At 48.0% G+C, this 21099-nt stretch overlaps 2 protein-coding genes across 2 annotated transcripts; both read right to left on the bottom strand.

Moving 5' to 3' along the window:
• Positions 1–1630: 1630 nt before the first annotated feature.
• On the bottom strand, positions 1631–6340 carry LOC139601471 (keratin, type I cytoskeletal 13-like). The gene is made up of 8 exons (XM_071450576.1): positions 5771–6340; positions 4756–4838; positions 4249–4405; positions 3898–4059; positions 3337–3462; positions 3006–3232; positions 2561–2706; positions 1631–1795 (listed from the first exon to the last, which is right to left on the bottom strand). The coding sequence occupies exons 1-8, from the start codon at positions 6338–6340 to the stop codon at positions 1770–1772; spliced, it is 1497 nt and encodes a 498-aa protein (XP_071306677.1). The 3' UTR covers positions 1631–1769.
• A 6681-nt stretch (positions 6341–13021) lies between these two features.
• On the bottom strand, positions 13022–16350 carry LOC139601479 (keratin, type I cytoskeletal 19-like). The gene is made up of 7 exons (XM_071450585.1): positions 15826–16350; positions 15398–15480; positions 15014–15170; positions 14767–14928; positions 14340–14465; positions 14018–14244; positions 13022–13109 (listed from the first exon to the last, which is right to left on the bottom strand). The coding sequence occupies exons 1-7, from the start codon at positions 16348–16350 to the stop codon at positions 13022–13024; spliced, it is 1368 nt and encodes a 455-aa protein (XP_071306686.1).
• Between the last annotated feature and the right edge of the window lie 4749 nt (positions 16351–21099).

Raw genomic sequence — 21099 nt, 5'->3', positions numbered from 1 at the left:
TAATGCTTAATTTATTTTGGTTTAAAAACTTCTACCTTTGGCCACTCCTCTGAGTCATTGCAGGTGTTCCAGCGCTGCATTATCTTGTCTTGCCCATGGATACTATCAGTGTCTGGTAGATGAAATAAAGAAATATCACTGAAACATCTCTCTGTGGCCTCTCACAACAGGAGAAGGGCACCTTTCACCTGCTCCCTGAGACATTAGTGGTTGAACTTCTTCAGGCACTTGCTCCCATGTTAAGTCTATTTCTGTTTCATCAGAGAAATTGGTGTCTTTATAAAAGAACTGGCAGTAGAAAAGTGTGCCACACTATACTGTATGTCCAGTCCTGAAGTGGTTTTGTCTTTGTACCTGTTCTCCTCCTGTCCTGAGTCTGGCTGTTCCATAACTCCAGCCTTTGATGGAAAAGGAATAACCAGGAGTTTTGCTTTACTGGGTCATCTCACAGGTGAATGTGACTCTGTAACAGCCACACCACTACCAAAACCACCACTGCTTGGCTTTCTGGACCAACAATTTAATCCTCAAAACACCCTTGTAACACTTTGAACTGCCAGTTCTCCAAACCCAGAGTGACTCTGCCAGCTCACTGTGGCCCACAGCTGCTCTGGCAGGTCAGGGCCAGGACAAAACCAGCTCAGCACCAGCTGTTGGTCAAGGCCAGGGAGGGACTGACCTGCCTGGTCTGTGACAGTTGGGTGGCTCTGGGTGTCCAAAGGCCCTACCTGGCTTTTTTCTCAATTCTGTTCTCTGATAAGCTGCACTTTTTCAGTTCCCACCCTGCCCTCTGCAGCTTCCCAGACAAGGTGTGTTTAACACAGAGATGATCTTTCAAAAACTCTTGATGTTCAGGTTGAAACTCTTGGCAATCAGAGAATGACCAGTAAATGACTCAGTCACTGTGTGAAAAGAGAGGAGATAAACCTTTTGCCTGCAGTCTTTTCCCAGTGTGAAGATTCCCATAGAATGAAAGGGATAGGTTTGAACATAAGCCATGTCAGCAGAAATTGAATCAGTTGTGGAGACCAAGATTTCATCCTCAACAGTCCCCAGGCTGGGAGATGGAGCATGAGAGTGCTCAGCCCAGATCTGTCAGCACTAGACTGGGACCAAGGCAAACTGTCTCTAGATGTTCCATGACTGACTTTCAAAATTCTTCTAAAACTGTGTTTCAGCCCAATGCTGTGTGGGAAGGACACAGGCCTCTGCCTGACATGCCTGCCCATGGGGGTCAGGGCAGATGTCACACAGGAATGGGCAACATCTGCCTCAAGCTGTGACAACAGGGAGGACAAGCTGGACAAGACCTGCCAGGTCAGCAAGGCCACTCTCTCCTGCTGGCAAAGCAGCTTTGTTCCCAGTGTAGGATGATCCTGACCAGTTTAGGTGCCCCTTGCTCATGGATCAGCAGCTGGTGTTCAAAAGGAACTCAGTTTCAGACACAGGTTCTTGATTGCATTAGGCAGAAGCAAAGTTTTATTAGAGACATTTTTCAGCAGCAGGTACATAAGTGATCATAGCCCTGGCTGACTACAGCAATAGTCTTGGTGCTGGGCCACACACAGCAATACAGACTGAAAAGCAAATAGCAAAATAAAGCAGAATGTGGCTCAATGCTCTGCTCATCCCTCTGACACATTGCTTAGCATGGCTGAGCAACAGACAGCATGCTCCGTGCTCTCTGCAGACACATGCACTAAATATTCTCTCTCTTCATCTGTAGCTCTGCTTCAGGCTTCTCTTGTTGGATATTCTTGTTTCTCTGCTTAATCACAAATCCTTCGGCAAGGCACTGGAGAGATCAAAGGAAACATTACTGTGTTTATAGCAAAAATAGATTCTTTCCCACACTGTCATTCTCTACACGTGATCGTTTCACAAGCCAATTCAATTAGAATTTCAGATAAATACTGCCCCTTCCTGGGAAGATCTGATGGCTCCTGCCAGCCTGGCAGATGGATCTGTCACTGGCTGCAGCAGAAGCTGCATCAAAATGCCAAAAAGTGGAAGCTGCAGACACTGCTCCAGCAGTGATCTGGATGAGGGAATGGCACTGGGGTCAGTGCTAGAGCAATGCCCCTGCTCACGTCATTCTCCTGGCCCATCTGTCACTATATTTCCTTCTTTCCTTTTCAGTTTGGCTGGAAGTTTTGCTTTGAATGAGGGCTGGTAGTTATCTGCCAGTATTCCCATGATTCCTGCCCTTTTTTCTGCCCTGATTTGAGTACCTTTCTTTCTCCTCCTCCTTCCTTTATCCCACATTTCACATCAGTCCTTTCTCCACATTCTCCATGGCTTGCCTGCCTGCTGGCTCTGTCCCTCTCCCTTCTATCCTTCTTCCCTCTGGCAATTCTCATGCATCCCAGCAGAGTCCCAGCTCCCAAAAGCTCTCCACTCAGCCACTCCTCTGTGGCTCCTGTCCCGTATTCCCCAGGGGCCCCACAATAAAACTTTCAAGTAGCACCTGTAAGCTACATGGGAAAGATCTTTCTTCCAGCCCATCAGGGTTGCATAGAGCAGAGAAGACTGGAAATGTTTAGAGTGGAACAGTTCTTACCTTGGATCTCCGCAGCTGCACAGGATGGGATCTGGGCAGACGAAGTGTAAGTGTGGCTTGTCCTAATGATGCCTCCTCCTCCTATCCCACTGCTTCTTGCAACTCCTCCTCCTAGACTTGAAGACTGACCAATTCCTCCTTGCTGACTGAGGAGACAGGAAAATAACATTTTAGTGACAGAAATAACAGATAAGCTAGAGTTACAGATTATCAGCGCCCCTGCTGCTCTCAGTCTGCTTCCATTTTCAGCAGAAAAATGTTGCAATTCTCTTTGTGGCACCAACAGCACAGGAGAGGAAGCAGTTCACCACCATGACACCAGGCAGGCCAAATAGGTCAGTAAGGGAGAATGAGCTCAGCAGGTCCTTCACTTTGCTCTTATGTAGAAATAACCAGGACACAGGAATTTTATTGTATTTTTTTGGTGTGTCTCCAGCCCACTTACATAAGGTCCTGCTGGCCGCCCTCCAGCAGGCAGCGGTACGTGTGGATCTCCTGCTCCAGGCGGCACTTGACGTCCAGCAGGATCTTGTACTCTTGGTTCTGGCACTCCATCTCTGCCCGCAGGTCAGCCAGCTGCTGCTCCACGCAGGTGATCTGGCTCTGCAGCTCAGCAAGGTGGTTGTTGTAGCGACACTCTGTCTCCGCCAGCGAGGACTCCAGATTGTCCCTCTGAGGAGTGACATGGGACATAAGACAAATACAGGCAGGAGAAACACTGCATTTAGCTATGACTTCTGTGAGATGGATGAGGTTTGCACCAGCTCATCACCCACCTGGCTGAGCTGAGCTTGGAGATCGATTTCCAGGGCTTGCAATTGGCGTCTCAGTTCAGTCACTTGGTTGTTGCACGTCTCCACCTCCTGACCACTCGTAATAACCTCCCGATTCACCTCCTCAATCTGAAATCACCAATCCAGGATAAAGAGCTTCAGGCAATGTGCAGTAAAAGTTGGATCAAGTATTAAGGAAAGAGCAAAGAAGTTAGCAAAGACATGAAATGAGAAAGGTTTGGGTGAAAACTCTCATGCTAATGGTAGTGTAAACCTGGCTGGTCATTCTTCTTGTTCTTCTAATAATGCTGCTTCCAGCTCTTCTCACCACTTACTGCTTTGTAGAGAATTCATACCTCAAGTCCCACCAACATGCAGTGCTTCCTTCAGCCCATGACAAGAACACAGGGTGGCAGTGGCTCCCTTATGTCACTTGGTCAGTGTCAACAAATACTAAATGTTCTTACAGTCTTTTGTGTGGCTTTTACATGCAACAAATCCCTGTGGGATGATTGCTTGGGAGTTAGCCATGGAAAGTCAGAGCTGTGGGAATTATTTACTCACCTTGCACTCGTACCAATCCTCAACTTCTTTGCGGTTGCGTTCAATCAGCGTCTCATACTGGCACCTCATCTCCTCCAGGATCTTCCTCAGGTCTGGGCCAGGGCAGGCATTCACCTCCACGCTCACATCTCCAGTTGATTGCTTCCTCAGACAGCACATTTCCTAGAAACATCATCCAGATCAAGTCAGGTTTAAAACAAAAGAAAGAACTGAGGGAGCCAAGTTCAGAGCCCTGCAGGGCCCCTCTCTGATGGACCTTCACAGCTCCTGGGTCACACAATGGTCTCCATCACCCTAGGGTGATGGATCCCACAGGAGGGAATGCTTTGCACAGGAGAGGGCAGGACCTACCTCCTCATGGTTCTTCTTCAGGCAGCAGAGCTCCTCCCGCAGCGACTCCAGCTGTGCCTCCAGGTCAGACCTGCACAGCGTCAGCTGGTCCAGCACCTGGCGCAGCCCGTTGATGTCGGCCTCCACGCTCTGGCGCAGCGCCAGCTCCGTCTCGTACCTGCGAGGGAGGAGGCAAGAAAGAAAGGAAGAGCACTCGGTGTCTGACACCACCTGCATTTCTGAGCTCTGACAGGAAAAACCAAGACTTTCCCCTCTGAAAGACAGCACATGCTGGAACAGCAGCTTGGCTGAACCCTCACTGCTCCCAGTCTGCAGATCCCTTCTGCTTCCTTTAATCTCCGCTCTAAACCGGCTTGGCATCCCAAACTCCCCCTCCTGGAACTGCCTCTAATTAGACAATGGATGAGAGAATTCTTCTGCACAGCCTTCAGCCTGTCCTGGGTCACAGGAGAGCACCTCAGAGCCCTGAGGGTGGTGACAGAGGAGGGGACAGCCCCAGGTACTCACTTCACTCGGAAGTCATCGGCTGTCATCCTGCTGTTATCGATGTTCAGAATGATCTTGTTGTTGTCTATGGTTGCACAGACAATCTGGAAAAAGAACATTGGTTCCTGATCTCAGCTCCACGTCCTTGGGCTCAAGGCACCCATTGCCTGGAGCAACCACACCCTCTTTCTCCCCCTCTTTTTTTAAAATCCTGGGTACTATGGATGGGGACCAGAGGAGTGCAGCACTCACAGGGATATTCAGGGAAGGGCAGTGAAATCATTAAAATTATAAAATTCATGGTTCAGGTGCAGAGAGTCCAGGAGGTGTAATTAATGTCCAGCACCTGCTACAATGCACCTCAGCCAATTAAATCTAAATCTTATGAGATTTAAAGTTTTATTTCAAGAATTAATGATGATCCTATCTTCTTCAGTCTCTTTCCTGGATTCTTTTCTCTTTACTCTTTGTCCTTTGACATCTTAAATCTTTGCCAAACACTTTGCAAAGATTTTGAATTTTAAATTGCCCATTCTAAATGTGTTATGGCCATGTTCTCTTTTTTCTTAGTTTTAATTAGATGTCCTATATTTCCCACTTCTACATGAAAGAGTAAACTAATTAGGAAAAGGAAATAAAGTTTAACTGAAATTCTGCAAGACTATGACAGTAACATAAATTCAGGGAAATTAATGTGATCCATTATTTATTTATCTTTTAGTTCTCTTCTTCCCATATATCTATTTCACCACCTTGGCACAAACTAAATTCAAAAAGACTACTGAGCCCATCCAGATGCATTCCATGAAGTAACATTTTCCCCTTCAATATGTCTGATGAACAACAGCAACAGAGACAGCCCAAACTCTCCATTTTTATCTCTGAGCTCTGGGCTTTCTACAGGCAGAAGTTGTAATAGCTGTTTGCAAAAGACATTTTACAGCAATGATTTTGTTACTCCTGATAATGGACCGAGTTATGAACCAGCACCAGAGAGAGCCTTGCAAGGAAGAAAGCAGCTGGGAGGGGATGTTACCTGGTTCTGAAGATCTTCTATTTCTTTATAATAGCAGCTGTAGTCTCGTGGCTCACAAAAAGGGCCCTGCTTGGCATACCACTCCCTGATCCTGCACTCCAGGTCAGCATTCTCTTGTTCCAGGCACCTCACCTTGTCCAGGTAAGAAGCCAGGCGATCATTCAGATTTTGCATGGTGACCTTCTCGTCACCAGAAAGAAGAATGCCATCACCAGCAAAACCACCTCCACCAAGACCCATCCCCATGCCACCTCCCATGCCACCGCCAAAGCGAGCACTGCCACCACTGAACCCCATGCCTGGGCATCCTCCGAGGACAGCGGCTCCTAAGCCACCTCCATAGTTTCCACCGACCAAGCTGCCGGTGCTCAGTCCTCCTCCATAATTCACACCACCGCAGTAGCTTCTCCCAGAAAAGCCTCGGCCACCGCCTATCCCGCAGGTGGTGTATCTTCCAGAGGAGACCGAGGAGATGCGCGCTGTGCCACCACCGCCACCACCGATCACACAGCTGCCACCGCTGGTCCTGCCCCTGAGAGAGCCAGTTGTCTGCTTAATACTACAGCTCATGGCGAGGCCCAGCTGCAGCGCCAACCCACAGCCCAAAGCAAGATGCAGAGCGTGATACTGAGTCCGACTGCAGGCTGGCGGCTGCTGCAGGTCTCCATTTATACCTTCCAAAGGGGGTGTCACCTGTGGGGTGTTTCTTCTTCCCACGGGGCTGGCTAGTCTGGCTGTTTATGCCAAGATGAAATAGCCCATAGGCAGTTTCCCTCTAGAAATCCCAGTTCACAAGGAAGATACTTTACATGTCAGCAGCTTATTCCAAAAAGTAAAATAGTGTTTTATGAGTCATCAGCTTTTTGTATGATGCAAACTTTGCAACAAGTCAAAGAAAAAGTTGCCCTAGATTATGTACAAAGAAGAACCATTGGTATTTATAACATCAAAGTGCCTTTTATCTTTTATTAATTTGTATTTATTCTTAGTCCAATAACCATTTTTATATCACATGCTATGGTAGAGCTTGTGAAACAAAAAATGGAAAACTAATAGAATTTCTCACTTCTGAAAAGTGTGAACAGTTGTGACTGTAGTAGAGAGCAGACCATGAACACTGTGGTGTGGATGTTGGTCACTGGCACAGCTCTAATACCTGCTCTATTGTGAGGTTTCCAAAATCACTGAGGTAAATCCCCCATGGATTTAGTTCCCTATTTATGGCTTAAATGCCTTTAGTTATGCAAACACAAGAAGTCAAGTTGCTCGCACTGTGAAGCTCAGTGTCCCCTGTGCATGAGTGACACGTGGGTTGATGTCAACTGCATGAAGGACGTTGCTGAAGTTATTTTTCAACTGCTTTAATTGCTGTCCATGCTGTCTCCATTTGTGGTGACGATAGATAAAGACAGAGATGACAGGAAAGGGAGTATCCACAGGTGATATATCCAGATCCCTGGATACGAAGATTGCCATGATGAAGATTGTGCTGCACACCAAATAAGAAGGAGAAAAGCTTTCTGCATTTCTTATGGAGTTTTTCTGAGCAGTAGCAGGTATCAGCACTGGCTGATCAGAGGAGCACAACCTCCCAACCAGGCTGGCAATAGCCAGGGGAGAATTCAGAGAACTGGCTCCACCAGTGCCAGTGTCCTTCTCCAGCCGCCGCTGTAATGAGAGGATATTCCGCTCTCCGGGGGACGACAGCTTCTGTTCCCTACAGCGTGGAATTTCCACTCAACTCTTACTCACAAAGCAGCCTTTGACTGGTGGATGTCCATATGTACAGGAGCAGCTGTGATAGATCCCTGTTGGCAGTGAGGGTGACACTACAGGAGCCCTGAGAGCAGCGTCACCTCTGGGAGGAAGAGCAGAGAAAACCAATGCTTGTACCCTCAGCTGCTTTTACTCATGAGAAGTTGGTGACTGCTGTCACCATGGTAGGAGAGTGTCCCCAAGCACATTTAGATAGGATCGTCTTCACACCAGCATGAGTTAAAGCTTTCCACTCTCCAGTGGGATAATTTATTTCTTTACCTAGATCAAAAATGATAAAAAGCCGCCTACCCAAGGCTGGCGGCATCCAGGAATATTCATTATTCATATGGTGCAGGGAAATAACTTGCTTAAGGACAGAGCTGAAGTCTGTCAGAGCTTGGATTCCTCCCTGAGACTGCAGTGCCTGAAATACAAGTCCATCCTCCCCCAAGACACAGCCCCTGTGCTCCCCACACAGCCTAGACTCATAGTCGGGAAAATCATGAACAAAAAGGAGGAGAGGGAGCAAATCTGGCTTTCATCCGTCGTTTTGAGGAATATAATTGAAGACAGGGTGTGGCTGTTGGAGCCAAGAGAAATTAATATAATGCTTGCTTGGAGCTTCGCTTCTGCTGGGGAGGTTTTCAGGAGTTACCCAAGAGCAACCTGCAGAGACGGGGCTGGGGGTGCCTTTCCTTCCCTTGCAGGGTGTTGGGTTCAGGAGGAGACACTGCACATGTTGGGCATTTCTCTACAGGTGGGCATGGAGCACCCACCCCTGCTTCCTTCAGCAGCTCTCTGATGGGAGGAAGGAACAGGTCTTGCTCCACAAAACAAACAGCAGCAGCACTGCACAACCTTTCACTCATGTCCTGGTGGAATGGTCCACAGACTCTCAAATTCCAGTTTACCAGCAAAGATTAGACATAACCATACAATTCTTCTCAAGAACTCATACTTGGGATGCAGTTGCATTCTTTGGAGATTTTATGGGCTCCTGCCAATTACACTGGGGCATGGAACATGTATTTGATACAGCAAATGCCCCCAGAAGCTGCTCCCTGGCTAACCTAGTTGTATTTTAAACACAAACTGTGGTGTTGTCTCTGTCCTCATGGCCATGTCAGGGCTCCAGGGCTCGGCACCAAGACAGGCACAGGCTGTGTTCCCTCAGTACTGGCTTTTCCCCCCACTAAACTGATTTCTTTACCTCCACTTGTGTTATTACTCTATTCCTGTAGCCTTGGGACGCAGCCTTGGGGCAGAACACAGGGAAGGGACTGTGTGTGTCTAAGACATAAACAGGTCCCTAAAGGATTTACCAGCTCAGTGTAGGACTGGAGGAAACAACTGGTTTCAGGTGCAGGAAGCCACAAGAGGCCCTTGGCCAGGACAACCAGCAGTGGTCATACACAACATCAGTTCCAGTGCTGCTGAGACCTGTGGGCTTGATGGATGAGAAGAGAGAGTGAAAGAGGGGAAAAAGGTGAGTATTGGTGCCCAGGCATGGAGAGGCAGGAGGATGCCACATTCCCAAGGGGTGCTGTGGGCAGGACAGTCTGGTCCTGTGGCTGTCCCTGTGCCCAGCCTGGCTCCACATGCTCACCTTGCTTTGCTTATCAAAGCTGATAATGTTTTCTTGTGTCAACTACAAGAAAGGTGTGTCTGGTTCAACAGAACTTTGCTTTCATAAGCATTGCCTCAGTGATGTTTGTGCAACCACACTGGAATATGATTTTATCTTGTCACTTGTAATTACCATTAATAATTTGCATAATGGCCATTAGGCATCACTTATTAAACTCTTTGATGTGATACTGAGCTGGCTCCAGGCCCCATACTCCCATCTTTCAAATGCAGACCACGACTTTTCCCTGGCTAGTGACTCATTGGTTTATACCACCATGTTTAGCCAAATCCTGTAAGGCAACTGCAATAATTACAACAGTGGGTTTGGTAACAGCACAGGCTTAAATACACCTTGGAGACCGACTCTGTTCCAGCTTCTTTCTTGCTGAGTGTTCACATCCGCACACTCTGAGCATTTGCAGTGCTGAAGGAAAAGTTCAGCAGGACATGGAGGTGGACACAACCAGGTTTCTTCCTACCAAAGTTCAGTCTCCCCTGATTCACTTGATGAAGAGTTTTAGATCCTTCCAGAACCTGCCAGGTGCTGACGGTGCAATCAGGCCTCCAGCAGGTGCATCTCTAGTGGCACTGCAGGTTATCACAGCAGAGGAGAGACTGGAGAATTTCTTAGGACATATGGGAATAGTGATGGGTGAGGAAACTGCAGCAATTCCACTCTGCATGGAGAGCTGAGCACAGTGCAGGACAGGAGGGAAACCAAGGCTTCAGCCTGTGGTCTCTGCTGCAGAGGCACAGGATCAGGTCACAGCCTGACAACCTGGAGTTTCCAGGTGCTTCCTGCACTCAGGCATTGTCCAGTGGTGCAACAGAGCCAGGCAGGCAAAGGTGAAGGGCAGCCAGAACTCCCCAGACTGCCTTCTTCTATCTTCATATCATACTTGTGCTAAAAACTCTCTTAATTTCAATACACTTCCATTATGTGGCTCATACTGGCAGTTTAGGTTATATTATTCATTGTACTGAACTGAGAAATCTCCTGTTGAGTTACAGCAGCAGTTTGCTCATCTCTTGTAATTCTTTACAAATGTTACATAGTCAATAAACGAAAATCTAAACCCCACAAATAGTTACTGTGGGTGTAGGTCTGTACCTGTCTGCATGCTGTATGAAACAGACTTTTGTAGAGAAATTACAGTTTATGCATCACCAGAATATGGCCTGCTTTTCCAAGTGCACTGTGCCTGTAATCAGAGATAATTGTCTGCCATGCAGTCTGGAACTCGTGGCTGATTTCCAGCATTAGTAATTTACAAAACTATTTGTTTTCTTCCCATTTCTTCACTGATCCCTTAAACCTCTGGTGTGTTAATTCCTCAGGGGTTTTTCCTGATGGTGGTGTAATTCCCATGTTCCAGCTCTCTTACAACACAGACACATCTGCTGGAGCTGACACTGTACATTTCACTGTCTGCTCACCAGCCCCAGTGCTGCTATCACCCCTGCCTCTCCCAGGGGCATCCCCCCTTGCTCTTTGTATCCTTGGGTTCCTCTCTCTGCCCTGCACCTTCAGCCCAAGTCTCTCTGTCTTAGAGTTACTTGTTTGTTCTTGCTTTGCAAGATTTGCATGTTACAAGAGGACAGAAGGAGCTCAGATGAGCTGCACAACCCGTGAGCTGCTGTGCAGTGCAGGTCCAGGTCACTCCTGTTCTGCTGTTCCAGGCACTGTGTCCTCCCCATTTCATTTCTTTTCCTTCCCCTGTCTCTTCCTGTGCTGTCTCCACAGCTGTCACCATTTCCCATCACTGTCCAGCTTATAAACACTGGGCAGGGAAGGCAGAGCTGTGTTTCTGCACAGATGCAATGCAGTGACCTCAGAGGTGCTGTGTCAGCAGTGAGGTGGGTTAAATCACCCCAAAATGCTTGGCATAATTACTGCTGCAGGAATGGGAGATGCAGAACTGAGCAGGGAAAGTAACACAGAGCTTGTCCAGGAGCTCATTAGAGCAATTACTGCACAGGGCTAACAAGTGTCCTGGACAGAGCCCAGGAAGAGGCCATTCCAGAGCTGTCTGAGCTGTTTCTCTCTTTAGAAACAGGCACTAATTCAGACTCATTGTATCCCCCAAAGCCTTCTTGTTAGAAACCTCCCTGTCTAAGGTCAGTCATCAAACCCCATCCAACATTTCATGAGAGAAAGGCTGCCAGAGCCCCACAGTGAGGAGCAAGGGTTGTGCCACCACTCCCAGCCCATCCAACCATGGCTTGGACACTGCTGCCAGCGAGGAGGGACAGGCTGGGTCCTGAGCCTGGGCTTGCACACACAGCAAAATGCAGTCGTGTTCCTAAATGTGTTTGCCATTCCTTTTTCTGGGCTAATAAAACGCCAGCAGCTTTTTTTTCTGTCTGTTTATTGTGTCTCACTTTTAAAAAAATTCTCTCCCACATATTAATTTGTCTCACCCTTTTATCTTCCTACATGTTGCCAGCTGGTTCTTCCTGTTTGCCTTTTTTACAAATCCATTTAGAGGTTCTTTATTTAGTGTTTTCTCTGGGAATTGTTTTCCTCCACCAGAAAAGTGTGGGGAGTCCAGCAGAGCCTGGCTTTCAAAATTCCTGCTTTGGTATTATTTGAGAAAACTTGTTGTTCTTGATTTTATCCTTTTAGTGTGCATCTGTAATAACTCAAAGGTGTTGTGTATTACATTATACTGTGTGATATTATGTATTATATTATATTATATTATATTATATTATATTATATTATATTAGCATATGTCTGCTTAAGTGAAGACTCCCTTTTCTTTGCGAGCTCTCTCAGTAGCAGACTGTCAGTCAGACAGTCCTGAGACTCCTTCCCTGCCCTCTGCCCAGCCTCCTTGGGTGTTTCTTTCCTCACCACCTTCTGCTTCATGTCTTGGCTCCTGCTTCCTCCTCTGGTAGCAAATATCCCTTTCCACAACATTGTCTGGTCTTTCTCCTCCACCCTCCATCCCCATCCTCAGCCTGAGTTCAGCTGGAGCACTGATGGCTTGTTTTCCTTTTTCCCTGTAGTGATTGCTGTGTGGTTGGAAACTGAAGGTAGATTTTAAATATATTTTTTAAATACTTGTATATTGATTTACTTGTAGAAATTATTTCTCAGGTTCAAGGCTGTATCAGCAGGAGCAAAGTTTTATTGGAGACAAGCCTTGGTCTCTGTTAGAGAATGGCCACAACCCAGGGGAGCCAGGAGGTGCTGTCCTGCAGAGTCCCTTTGACTGCTGCTGGAGCACAACTGAGAACTCCCAGGTTATTTTTGCCTTGATTTTCCAAAAGACTTTATCTTCAAAGAGCTCCTCAGGGGATGTGCAGTGGGCTGGCAGGGACTCTCTGGTCTGCAGTGACCTGAAGGAGAATGAGAAGAATAATTTTTTCAGCATCCTGTGCCTTTCTCTTATGCCCCTTTGCTTTTGTACTGACTTTTCTCTTTCCCTCTGCTCCCAGCTTTGCTAAATTTTATCCTTGTTGAAAGACTTGTGACTGATTCCCCTGCCAGTTCCTCCTTCCCATGTTGTGCTGAAAGCCTTGTTTAAACACACATTTACTGCTGGGCACCCCCCAGTGTCAAACACAATTTCTGTGCAGAGGTTTACAAATAAATATCCCATAGCTGCATCCCTTATCACTGCTTCCCACCACAGCCCAGTTAATCCCAGTTCCCTACCACCAACAGTCACAGCTGTGATCCCAAGTGTCTGACTCCAGCCCAGCCTCTCTCCAGGGAAAACCCTCTCCAGGCTCTCTTCATCACCCAGAAAAGCCTGGAGACCTCTCATCCTCCTGGTACCCAGCACTAAAGAAGCACTTCATGGTCCCACTTGCCTGGAGACCCCCTCAGCTGACAGACCCTGGGCCGTGCAGGGCTCAGGGCAGGCAGGGCTGGCACAGGCTGCCTTTCAGCCCCGTGCTTCTCCCAGCTGCTGTGGCACCAACTCCTCTTCCTGCCGACCCTCTGTGGAAAAAGACACCTCTGAACACCCAGACCTCAGCATTGCCACCCTGGAGATCTCCCCCTGCCCTCCTCAGTGCTTTAGCTCTGTCTCTTCAGTCGCAGTTCCCCCTCCCAGCCCTGAGGTCAGCTGCAGCCACCTCTGTCCCCCCTGTCTTTTGGCAGATGTTGCTTTTCCATCTGGCACTCAGGATTACCCTGGGCAAGCACTAACAGTGCCACTTCAGCCCTTGCAATAGGCATTTTGGAACAAAAACTGACTTTTCTTGTAAATAATTTAGGACTGGAGAGTCCAGAGGAGCCCACATCAGGGCACCACCATTCCAAAGGCTCCTCTCCCAACAAAACAAAGGCAGTAGGTGGGTGCTCAGGGCAGTTTTGTGTGTGTGCAGCCATGTCTGGAATTAACAGCCTGGCTGTTTCAAAACCTCAGTCAGTGGAAGGCAGGGCAGAGCCAACTGCTTTGCATACAAATTAAACATCCAAAACTTTAATTAAACTTGTGCGAAACTGAAAATATTTAGATAATTCATCGTTTCAGTTAATTTAGCGGCTAGTCCCTAATCCTGTCTCATTCTGGCAAGCCAATAAAACTCAGTTACATGACTCTTTGTCCAGCTCCTGGTGAAGCTGCCCTTAAAGAGCTGCTGAACTGTGCCAGGGGCTGGGACAGCTCTGAGGGCTCTCCCAGCCCATTCCCTGGCCCAGGAATGGTCTTTGGTGTGCTCCCTGGACATTTATCAGAGCCAAATCCTCAGATGCCTCCTGTTTTTTTCTAATCAGCCCTGTCTGAAAACAGGTCAGCACTGGTTCCTCACCACAGTGTTGCTTTTCCTACCAGGATCACGAATTTTCATATCCCTGTAAGGCAAAGCACAGAGATTTTAGGGTGCCCAGCCCTGTTTGCATACATGATGTCGTGCTGGCCGCCCTCCAGCAGGCAGTGGTAGGTCTGGATCTCCTGCTCCAAGCGACACTTGACATCCAGAAGGGTCTTGTACTCCTGGTTCTGGCACTCCATTTCCGCTCGGATCTCAGCCAGCCGCTGCTCCACGCAGGAGATCTGGTTCTGCAGCTCAGCCAGGTATTTGTTGTAGCGACATTCGGTCTCCGTCAAAGAGGATTCCAGGTTTTCTTTCTGAGGATAGAACCAACACACAGGTACCTGCTTTGGACACAGGTACAGCCCTGCTCACGAGAGCTGGAGCTGTGCATCCTTGTGGCATCACCTACCATAGTGAGCTGGGCTTGTACATTGATTTCCAGGGCCTGCAGCTGACGTCTCAGCTCAGTCACCTGCTTGTTGCTCGACTCGATCTCCTGGCTGCTTGTGACAACCTCCAGATTCACCTCCTCCACCTGCAAGGTCAGAAAGAACAGCCCTTTCCTCACCTCCCCACTGCATCTCGTGGTGTCCAGGACCTCCCCACACCCCGCAGTGCCCCGAGCACATCCAAGGCTGACACCCTGTTTATTCCATTCTGACCCAGTGACACCATGTGGTGGCCCCTTTGCCATGGATGGAACACAGAAATCGGGCAGTACAGTTAGATCTAAGCACATCTGTGATACTTCTTGTAATAAGGACACCTCCTAATCCCTCATTTTTCCCTTTCCCCCTTGGGGCAGAGCTGGCTGCAGCTCTGGGGACACGAGGTACCTTGCAGGCGTACCACTGCTCCGTCTCTTTGCGGTTGCGCTCCATCAGCGTCTCGTACTGGCACCTCAGATCCTCCAGGATCTTCCTCAGGTCTGGACCAGGGCAGGCATTGACCTCCACACTCACATCCCCAGTGGCCTGTTTCCTCAGACAGCTCATTTCCTGCAGGAAGCATGTGGCTGTGTCAGTAATATCCATCCACCTTTGGGGACATTTTCCTTCTTCTCAATTCCCTGAGAGAGCTGACCTCCTCGTGGTTGGTCTTTAGGCAGCACATCTCCTCTGTCAGAGCCTCACACTGCAGCTGCAGGTCGGTCTTGCAGCTGGCCAGCTGGTCCAGGACGGGCCGGAGGTTGCAAATGTCAGCATCCACATTCTGCCGGAGACCGCACTCGGTCTCATACCTTAAACCAAGGTCAGCATTGTCAGCAAAGCAGGGCAAGGCCTTCCGTTGAGGTTGGGGGAAAAAAATGAGGATCAAGTTCTTTCCCTTCAGACATGCAGTGCTATCACTATTGCCAGTGGTATCAGAGATCTGTTTTACTATGCAGTGTGACAGGCAGAGGGTTGGGATGGCCCCATCACCACCCTTCAGCTGCCCTTCCATGGGCCAGCAGGGGACTATACTCACTTCACTCTGAAGTCATCAGCAGTCATCCTGTTGTTATCAATGTTCAGAAGGATTTTATTAGTCTCCATGGCTGCACATAGGATCTGGAATATAAATCATAAGAGGAATATGTGGGTTTGCAGCTTCCTCTGCCTCCAGAAGACCCTGGAGGAAACACCTTCCTGGGGTATTTTATAGTAATTCCATATATTGGGGTTATTAATCAGTTATGTGGCATCACAGCAGGGAAACCCATGTGCCAGCTGGGTGGACCCAGCCTTGCTGAAGCATCAGGGCTCAGTAAATGCAGAATCCCCCTCCCACAGACCATCATTTCATATAAACCATTGCTCCAGAGCCATTGCCTCTGCCCTTTGACAGAGCTCTGTGCACATATGAAAGCAAAGCCCAAAGAAAAAGCAGGATTTTCTTGACAAACAAGGGTTTACCTGGTTCTGAAGGTCTTCAATTTCCTTGTGGTAGCAGCTGTAGTCCCGTGGCTCGCAGATGGGCCCCACCTTGGCATACCACTCCCTGATCTTGCACTCCAGGTCGGCGTTGTCCCCCTCCAGGAGCCGCACCTTGTCCAGGTACGAGGCCAAGCGGTCGTTGAGGTTCTGCATGGTCGCCTTCTCGTTGTTAGCAAACAGGATCCCATCCCCACAGCCAGCCCCAGCCCTGGGGAAGCCACCTCGAGTGCAGACTCCTCCTGTGCTGAATCCCAGGGCAGAACAAGCCCTCTGGGTGGCTCCGAAGCTCCCACCAGCCGCACTGCCGGCGCTCAGCTGCTTCCCGAGCAATCCCTCGCTCACGCTGCCGCCGGAGAAGCCGCCAACCACTGCACCCAAGTCATAGGCAGCGTGTCTGCCCGAGGAGGCAGAGGAGACCCTCCTGGCAGTGCCAGCTGCGTTGCTGCCTGTGCTGCCCCTGCCCTGGGTGCAGGTAGTGACGACCTGCCTGACAGTGCAGCTCATGGTGTGGGTGCGGAGCCAACAGAGCCCAAGGCAAGCGCTCAGGTGGCTGCAGGATCCAACTGTGATACCTCTGTCCCCTGGTCCTCTATTTATACCAGTCCCTGTGGATCGTGCCACTGGAGAAGGGCTGTTTATTCTTCCTCCTTGTGACCTGGCTAGGAGGTGTTTTCTTTTTTTTCAGCCGGAAATAATTCCCCAAAGGCGTTTGTCTCCAGAAATCCCACAACAGAAAGATGCTTTGGTTAACAGAAGCGTGTTTCAAAACTACATCAAAAATGTTACTTCCTGAATCATCAGGTCTGACTTGTGATGACAACTCAACAACAGTGACACAAAAACCCGACGATACCCAAGAGTGCCCGGGGAATGAAGCACCACAGCAATTATCCATCCCCGGCGTGGGCGAGTCTACCCGGAAAGTGAAAGCTGTGGGAAAGGCATCCTATCTGACAGAGCCTGTTCGACCCCTTTGTGACCAGAAACGAGGGTGTCCCCTCACTCAGCTGGCCTCAGTCCCCGGGATCAGGGCCAGGAGACCACCCTGGGCCTGCAGTGAGGGTCTGTTCCACTCCACTTTTGGTGGAGTGAGCTCCTGGTCTGGGTCTTCAGACTTTAAATGCTCCAGGAGAGCACAGAGGAATATTGCACTGGAATGTACCAGGGCTGGTTTATCCCTTCTCTTTATTCTACATCCATCAAAACATCCCCTTGAAGAGGTCTGGGTTGTTTTGCTGCTTTCAAGGATAGACAAAATAGCCAAGTATTTATCCAAAATATGAAAGGATATTTCCTGGACACCAAACATGCAGTCCACTGAATATTCACTGCCACACAGGATGTTTCATTAGATTTCTGAAAAAGTAATGTGGAGAATTTCAGGAAATGCATGACCCTACAGAAGTCTGATCCAGTTCCAACCAGCACATGAAAACTCTCCAATACAATCTAGGTGTTAAATTTAGAAAGGACGATAGAAAAGATCTTTTAAAAAGTTTATTAAACTGATTTTTTAGTTCTGGAACGCTAAATTGAGGAAGAAGGGAAATAATTAAAATGTTTTGTCATCTGAATCTTTCATTTTATTAATAACATTAATATAGCAATGCTAATATTGGCTGGCTCTCACCCACGTGTGGTTCAGCTTTGGGTTTGGCATCCAGGTCACCTGGACACGTGGCATAAAGAATGTGTCAGGTGCAGCCTGGCTCACAAATATTGCTTCTGCCATTTGGGCAAGTTCATTAAGCTCAATTTTATCTTGACACTGCAAATCCAGCGCTCCTGAACTCTGGGGTGGTTCTGTGGGTGCCCATCCTTTGTTAGAGCCATCATCAGGAAGGGAAGCCTGGGTGCTCTGGTGCCACAGTGATGGCCAAACCCTGCCTGGAGCCAGGGATCAGGGTCAGGCAGGGCTGCCCACCTGCAGCCTGGTCACAACTGGTCTTTTTTCAACCAAAGCATTATAAAATGACTGCTGAGTAAACATTTAATTTCATTTAATCAAGATTTATATAGTTCTTCATTTTTCAAGGCCAGGTTGGATGGGGCTTGGAGCAACCTGGTCCAGAAGAAGGTGTCCCTGAGGTGGTGTCTAAGGTCCCTCCCAACCCAAACAATCCTGTGGCCGTGGGATTTCTTCAATAAGGAAAACACCTACAATGAGTAGAGGGTTTTTTCAGTTACTGCAAACTAAGCAGAGATGTCCATGTTCTTATCTTTTTCTCTTCTTTCTTTTCTTTCTTTCTTTCTTTCTTTCTTTCTTTCTTTCTTTCTTTCTTTCTTTCTTTCTTCTTTTTCTTTCTTTTCTTTTCTTTTTTTCTTCTCCCTCTCTTCCTATCTCTCTTTCTCTCTTTCTTTCTCTCTCTCTTTCACTCTTTCCTTCAGGCTTTACCAAAGGTGATTAGAATTCCTACAGCTTTTGTAAAGGAGAACAGTAATTTATTATTATTTTCTTGGAATTGTGCATTCTTCATGCCAGCTTTATTCCTTTCCAAAATTCCAAATTTTCTTTAAAACCAGCTCTTGCTTTTTGATGAGAACAAACCTCAAGCCCTGCCAGCAGTCACAGCCCTCATTTTATTAAAGCCATTTTCACTTTGTGATGAGGAGATCTGCTAATGATGGCATCTCCATGCCTAATGGAAGGCTCCTGCCAGAATTAGCTTTGATTGACTTCCTGGCTGGAGTCTGCAGACGGAAATTTGCTCCCCACATCCCTGCAGGCAGCCAGGGGCAATGCTCTGATGAGCTGTCCTGGGCTGACTCGGGAGCCCCTCGCAGGCAGTGCTGCACCCCAGGGGAGGAAGAGGAGCAGAGGAATGACAGGGCAGCAGAGGAATGACGGCTCATGAGGATCTCCCGTGGGCATTTCAGGAACAGCAGCACAGGTCTGACCAGGAAAAATTACTACTTCAAGTAACAAATGAGCAGAAGAGCCTCCCCCAGGCGAAGGTGTTGCTCTCACGTAATGAGCTTGGTAAAAAACAGAAAGGAAGGGATCATATTGCAGGTTTCCATCGGCGTCCTGGGCTGTGTGACAGAGAGTGGGCTGGTGGCAGAGGATGGACATGCTGGAGTTATTCCCAAGAGTCCTCTACAGCAGAATTATCAGACTCAACAGGGCAATGGAAATGGGAGAGATTACATTTCCCTGCAGGGAAATCCTTTGGGAATCTCAGGATATCTTTTAAGGCTTAAGACTGTTTCTTAGGCTAATGCAGATGAAGTTTAATGTGCCCCCAAGAAGGAGATCCAGCATTTCATGTCACTACAAACACCTGAATCATCTGGTGTTTTCACAACCAAGAGGACTTCCTTGGGGACTCAATGACCTGGACATAGCACCAAACCCCAAATCCCTGCTGGTACCCAGGCACAGGAGGGCCAGGGGAGCAGCTGGAGCCAGGCACTGCCAGCACCCATCAGCCTGGACAGGGAGAGGCTCATCCAGAGGCACCCGAGCTCCTCTCTCTCATTGTCAGCTGAATTTCCATGTTAACCTATGGAAAATCCTGGTGTTCTCTATTTACAAAGTATTTGCTTATCTGGCTGGTGATGTACCTGTCATGCCACTTTCTGGCAGCCTTTTATTGGCTGTACTGGGGCTGATCTCCATCTTGCTGGTGACACCAGGTGCTCCAGGCTCTGAGCCCAGCTTTGCAAGTCACTCCAGGCAAATCATTCAGCTCCTCCAAGTCTCAATTTCATGCTTTGTAGGATGGAAACAACAATAACAAGTATCCTCCTCCTTGAGGGCATTGTAAAAACAACTGTCTGAGGAGCACATGGGGCTTTAGAGATTGGAAAGATGGCATTTAATTCAGCATTATTCACTGTCAGTGCTCTTGCTATTTTATATTACTCTTGACACAGGCACATCCCATTGATTTCTCTCTATGTCTCCATCATGCAATACCTTTAAAGGATGTTCTCAGTTTCCATTTTTTGTTTTGTTGTCCATAAGGTTTCACCATCATTCACCGAGGTCTTGCCTCTGTAATTCCCAACTGAATCCTAAAAAGACTTTTCTTCTTGTACTTGCAGCTTGCAGCAAATCTGTAAAATGCTTTCCAAAACCAGTGTTTGTCCATCTCTTGGAGAGACAATTTGTCCCTGTTTCACAGACACAAATGTGTGTAGCAAAGGGTAAATAACAAGCAGTAAGTTACCTTATAGTTCTGTGGTACTTTCCTTCTTCAGGGCACTATAATGTCACACAGAGATCATTTGTGCTGAGCTTGGACTTTGCTCTTGCCTGTGATAACAGGGTTACACTGAGCTGTATGCAGAATTAAAGCCTTTTTCATTGATGCAAATATATGCTGATGAATATCCCCTGATAAGGTCCTTCCAGGGGAACTGAATCCACTGATTACAAACCAGGCTCTTCCATCAGCTCTCCCAGCTCTCCTCAGGATTTCATCTCTGGCTTCTCCTGCTGACTGATGCAAATATCTCAGATCCCAGAGATGACTGAGTGTTCTGCTGGATCAATCTCTCCCCTGTGCCCTTTTGGCTGCAGAAGGGGCCACGTCTCTCTGTGCTGCCAGCACAGAAATTACTCTTGGACTGACGTCTTCTTTTAGCCTCCTACTTCTATTTAATCAGTTATATTTGTGGTTTGCAGAAAGCTTTTCTGTGTTCATACACTTGGGGCATTCTGCAGATGGTTCAAAACTTAAAAAGCCATTTACAGCTAAAGTATAACAACACTCTTCTGATGCCAAAAAAAAAAAAAAAGCAGCACATTAGCAGTTTGCTCAGAATTTCCAGCCTGCAGCTTTGCCTGCTGCCAGGGAGTCTGAGACAACTTGAGGCTCAGGTACATTTTTCCTTGATCTGGTTTTCATTTTTGAGATAGCTCTGGTTTGTTTGGCCTGGAAGACTTTCCCCAAAGAAGGTCTGTCATTCCAGCAAAGGGAGAAGCACAATACAGTCCATGAACTCTGCACTCTGCTGTGTCTCGTTTCCTGCCCTTTTCTGTAATTGCTGAATGATGATACACAATGATAAAATCTCACACTCCCTTCTCTGGAAAGACCTGGCAGGTTCCCCACTTCTTCAATCTCCTTTCCTCTCCTTTGCCTGTCCTGTCATGCCCAGTGTGACATCATCAGCTCTTCCCAAACCTGCTGGGGCCAGGGAGCACCCTGGGGACTGTAATGCTGTGGGGAGACTCAGGGAGGATGAATGAACCACTGATCACCCAAAGGACGAGCAAGCTGAGCCTCAGCTGCAGGAGCCTCTTGC

Source organism: Agelaius tricolor, unplaced genomic scaffold, assembly GCF_023055355.1.
Source record: "Agelaius tricolor isolate 1412-34295 unplaced genomic scaffold, bAgeTri1.0.p SCAF_31, whole genome shotgun sequence".
In the NCBI taxonomy this organism is placed as follows: Eukaryota; Metazoa; Chordata; class Aves; order Passeriformes; family Icteridae; genus Agelaius; species Agelaius tricolor.
The sequence above is the reverse complement of the archived record's forward strand: the minus strand, read 5'-3'. Positions and strand labels throughout refer to the sequence as shown.

Excerpts from the sequence above, each read along its gene's own strand:
- LOC139601479 (XM_071450585.1), bottom strand. The coding sequence starts at position 16,350 with ATGAGCTGCACTGTCAGGCAGGTCGTCACTACCTGCACCCAGGGCAGG. Across the intron at positions 15,171-15,397 it reads GCTGATGACTTCAGAGTGAA|GTATGAGACCGAGTGCGGTC; the intron begins GTGAGTATAGTC and ends CCTTGGTTTAAG. Across the intron at positions 14,466-14,766 it reads AGCAGTGGTACGCCTGCAAG|GTGGAGGAGGTGAATCTGGA; the intron begins GTACCTCGTGTC and ends CTGACCTTGCAG.
- LOC139601471 (XM_071450576.1), bottom strand. The coding sequence starts at position 6,340 with ATGAGCTGTAGTATTAAGCAGACAACTGGCTCTCTCAGGGGCAGGACC. Across the intron at positions 4,060-4,248 it reads TGAAGAAGAACCATGAGGAG|GAAATGTGCTGTCTGAGGAA; the intron begins GTAGGTCCTGCC and ends TGATGTTTCTAG. Across the intron at positions 3,463-3,897 it reads AGGATTGGTACGAGTGCAAG|ATTGAGGAGGTGAATCGGGA; the intron begins GTGAGTAAATAA and ends TGGTGATTTCAG.